Here is a 4,103-nt window from a genome sequence, read left to right as displayed (position 1 = left end):
AAAAAAAAATAGGATTCTAGATCCCTTCGCCATCTCTGATCATCTCACCATCTCCAACGACCCCTAAGGCCAGCCCTATCAAGCCCTCCTGTCCTTGATGGCGGGACGATATAGACAGCTTGGAGAAGACTGGTTGTTTCTCCTCGTCTCTTTGGTAAAATTTTCCTCGACTCAATTTGGTAAGAACCAAAATTTGATAACCGACTGTTTATTTTTTTACTTGTTCTTTTGTTGCTGGTTGCATAGGCTGTCCCCCCACCCCCCCATTCCTACTTGTTGAGTATCCCTTTAATGCGCTGCTGTTAGTTTCTAGTTGCTATTTGAGTTATATGTAGAATTCTTGAGATATCCATTCCTTTGTTAAACTACCTTTCTTGTGATTTACGTACCCTATAAATTTTGCATGATATGTGGGACACCTCTGATTTTATTGGCAACTGTGCATCATGTTACGTTTTCTATTTCAAATTGTGAGATTGTATGTGAATGCATTAGGCGCCTCGTTCCTTGTATTGATGAGATTGTCTATTATAAGTGCCCTTTCATTATTTCTTATTGTATATACTTATATTTTTTATATATTGGAGCTTCAGGTAGGTAGCTGACATGTTAATATATTCTACCAATCCCTTTTGCATGGATCCTATTGTTTTTTCAGTGCTTATTCTTTGTATCATGTCCTATCGTCCTTTTCGGAAACGACACATTGAGTCAACACCTAGATGTGGTGATAAGATTAGCAACCTTGAACATTGGATCCTAAATGGGTAAGTCTGGAGTTGATATATGTTATGATGAGGAGGATTAATATTGCATAAATTTTAGAGAATAGATGGAAGGATAGAAAAGAAAAGGTATTGGATTGGGATAATGTTCTAAACACCAAGTAAGGGAAAATAGCTACCTATAAAATAGCTAAAACAGGAGAGGAAGAGGAGAGATTTCGACCATGTGAGCTGTATTAAAAGTGAGGATGCTAGAGTGCTAGTAAGAGATGCGGACATCATGAAGAGATGGGAAAAGTATTTTTATGACATACTACACGGAAGAGCATGTAGGGTATCTTGGTTAACCAATCTTCTTAACAAGTTTATGACCACAAGGAGAATGTCAAATGATTGGAGGAGAAGCACTATAGTCCCAATCTACAAACATAAAGGTGTTATTCAGAGATGTAATAACTATATTATGAAATTGTGGTAGAAGGTTATTGGAGCCCATCTAAAATGAGAAACTACTATCTTGGAGAACCAATTTGGTTTTATGCCAGGTAGATCCACAATAAAAACTATTTACTTAGGAGGCTCATGAAAAGATTTAGAGTGCGCAAGAAGGATCTCCATATGGTCTTGTTTATTGACCAAGAAAAAGCCAATGACAAAATTCCTAGAGAGTTAATCTGGCATGTACTAGAGAAGAGAAGGTGGGTGTTGAGTAGATATGTGGATATAATTATTATATATATATATATATATATATGAGGCCGTGGTGGTTAGTGTGAGAACCATGGAAAGTCAAGGTAGTTAATTTCCATTTACAATTGGGCTACATCAAGGATCACCTTTAAGCCATTATTTGTTTGCACTTATCATGGACAATTTAACAAGTAACATTCAAGACGAGGTTCGCGGTGTATGCTCTTTGTTGAAGATTTTCTTTTGGTGGATGAGCCAAAAGTAGGGATTAATGCTATGTTGGAGTTATGAAGATCAACATTGGAATCAAGAGGTTTTAAAATGAGTAAAACAAAGACAGAGTATATAATGTTTAGCGTTAGCCACACTATGATGGATAATGATATAGTGAAATTGAGGAGAGAGAGAGAGAGAGAGAGAGAGAGAGAGAGAGAGAGATACCATAAAGTGTTTGTTTTTAGATGTCCGGGGTCAACCATAAATAAAAAAGATGAGAGAGGATGATGTTTCATAGAAAATTAAAGTGGGACAAATGAAGTGGAGAAGTGGGTCTGGAGTGTTGTGTGACTGACATATTCCTTTAAAGCTTAAAGGAGAATTCTATAGGATTGTCGTACGACCGGCTATGATGAATAGATAAGTTAAGAAGTGTCGTATAGATAAGTTGCGTGTAACAGAGATGAGGATATTGAGATGGATGTGTGGCAAAACTTGGAAGGATAAAGCAAAGGGTTACCATACTAGAGCTGATTTGGGAGTTGCCTCGATTCATGATAATATCCAAGAAAGTTTTTTATGGTGGCATGGCCACGTTCAACAGAGGCTTTGGGATACCTCAGTAATGATTCAGATTGGAAGAACTAAGAGAGGCCTAAAATGACCATAGAAGTAGTGAGGAAAGACATGCGTAGTTTAGGTCTTGTCCCAGGTTTGACCTCGAATAGTGTTGATTGGAGGGCAAGGATCCATGTAGCCGACCCCATTTAGGTGGGATTTTTCTGAGTTGGGTTGTTGTGTTCCTCTCTTTTTTCTGTTCTTTTTTGTTTTTGCATGGATCCATGTAGCCGACCCCATTTAGTTGGGGGATAAGTCTGAGTTGCTATTGTTGTTGTTAAGGTAGTAATTAAAAGTTGAATCTCATCATGCAGGTTCGCTTCACTGTTTTGGACGATTGCTTGCCATTGGCAGAGGAAAAGTTCAAAAAAGTCATTAAAGATAACTACTATGGGAAGAACAAATTTGACTGCAAGCTGAACTCTGAGCAGGTCATTTTTTGGTTTCCTTTTCTTTGTGTTGCTTCTCCTTGCTGCAACTTTATCAAATAAAAAGCAACTAATGTCCAGAGTAGTAGGACTACTAAGGTTGTTATGATGGGTGACCCAGAATAGGGGCATTCCATTGCTGAAAATTTCTTATCTTGAGCTGTCTCATGATATATGTTGGTCGATAGGTGAAAAACTTGTGCAAGCTTTTCCGAGCTACTACCAAGGGTGCTAAGTCAACACGAGTTGGCAGAACAAGCAGACGAGAAGCCCGCACAGTTGCAGAAAGGGGGAGAATTAGGTGGCCAAGTCAAGATGGAGCGAGGCGCTCTCCATTGGGTCGGAACTTGCCGTACCCGGAGGGCCCCCGAATGTATGAAAGAGAAGTATTTCCATCACCAGAACAGGGCAGAAGTAGGTGGCGAAGTCATGATCGACAGAAGCACTCTCCTCCATTGGGTGCAACCTCACTGTACCCAGAGGGCCCCAGAATGTACGAGAGAGAAGCATTTACATTGCCAGAACGGGACAGAAGTAGGTGGAGAAGTCAAGATGGGGTGAGGCACTCTCCATTGGGTCGGAGCTCACTGCACCTGGAGGCCCCCAGCTTGTATGAAAGAGAAGCCTTTCCACCTCCTTTGGCTCTGCCACCACAGCATCCCTATGCCCATGAGAGGCCTTTGGATATGGATTACTATAGAAGGGAGACTCGCCCTGAGCCTTTTGGTCACCGAGTTTTTGACTTGGAGCCTAGACGTCTGGACAGTGCTGAATATCGTGATGGCTACAGCATTTACAGGCAACCTCCATACACTGAGACAGCATATGCTGTGGCCCCACCACCTGCGTATCTTCAGGTTCCTCAGCCCCCACCACCTGCGTACCTTCAGGTTCCTCAGCCCCCTCCACCAACTCTATATCGTTATTAGAGTATGCACTTTGAGTAGCGAACTTTTTTGTATCCTTAATCCTCCTTGATTGGGTTTAAATACTATTGTTTGTTTCTTCATTTGGCTCTGCTTGCTCAATTATCTGGGCCAGCAACATGAGCTTGAAATATGCCATAGTTTGACCTGACCATAAGTTGAACAGTTTTTTTTTTTCTTCTTTTAATGGAAATGACTTTGACAGAAATTTGTTGTCAATATTAAGTACTCAGCTTAGATATGCAATGCAGGTGCTTTTTGGTAGAACAATGCAAAGTTAATGTGTTCAGTGAATTATGACCTTGTAGTTCGTATTTTCTAACCATTGTCTTATTCATCTGTCTATTCTTGCCTAGTTCATTTTAAAGTCTATAAAGAGAGTGGTGTTCTTAATTTAACGCAAGTTGTTGTAATTTGCTGAAATGTGTTCTGGGCTTGTGGCTACAGCCAGTTGAGTTTGGATTGGCTGTTTGAAACTTCCAGATGAAGCTGTTCTGTGC

At 40.3% G+C, this 4,103-nt stretch overlaps 1 protein-coding gene across 1 annotated transcript in view; it reads left to right on the top strand.

Moving 5' to 3' along the window:
• The window catches only part of LOC122057845, a 17,973-nt gene extending 14,162 nt beyond the window's left edge, over positions 1–3,811 (top strand). Inside the window, exons 3-4 of the mRNA XM_042620162.1 lie at positions 2,564–2,680; positions 2,866–3,811. Of these exons, the coding sequence (XP_042476096.1) occupies positions 2,564–2,680; positions 2,866–3,606 (858 nt within the window). The 3' untranslated portion in view covers positions 3,607–3,811. The remainder of the gene's footprint in view (positions 1–2,563; positions 2,681–2,865) is intronic.
• Positions 3,812–4,103: the final 292 nt, after the last annotated feature.

Source organism: Macadamia integrifolia, chromosome 12 (assembly GCF_013358625.1).
Source record: "Macadamia integrifolia cultivar HAES 741 chromosome 12, SCU_Mint_v3, whole genome shotgun sequence".
In the NCBI taxonomy this organism is placed as follows: Eukaryota; Viridiplantae; Streptophyta; class Magnoliopsida; order Proteales; family Proteaceae; genus Macadamia; species Macadamia integrifolia.
The sequence above is the reverse complement of the archived record's forward strand: the minus strand, read 5'-3'. Positions and strand labels throughout refer to the sequence as shown.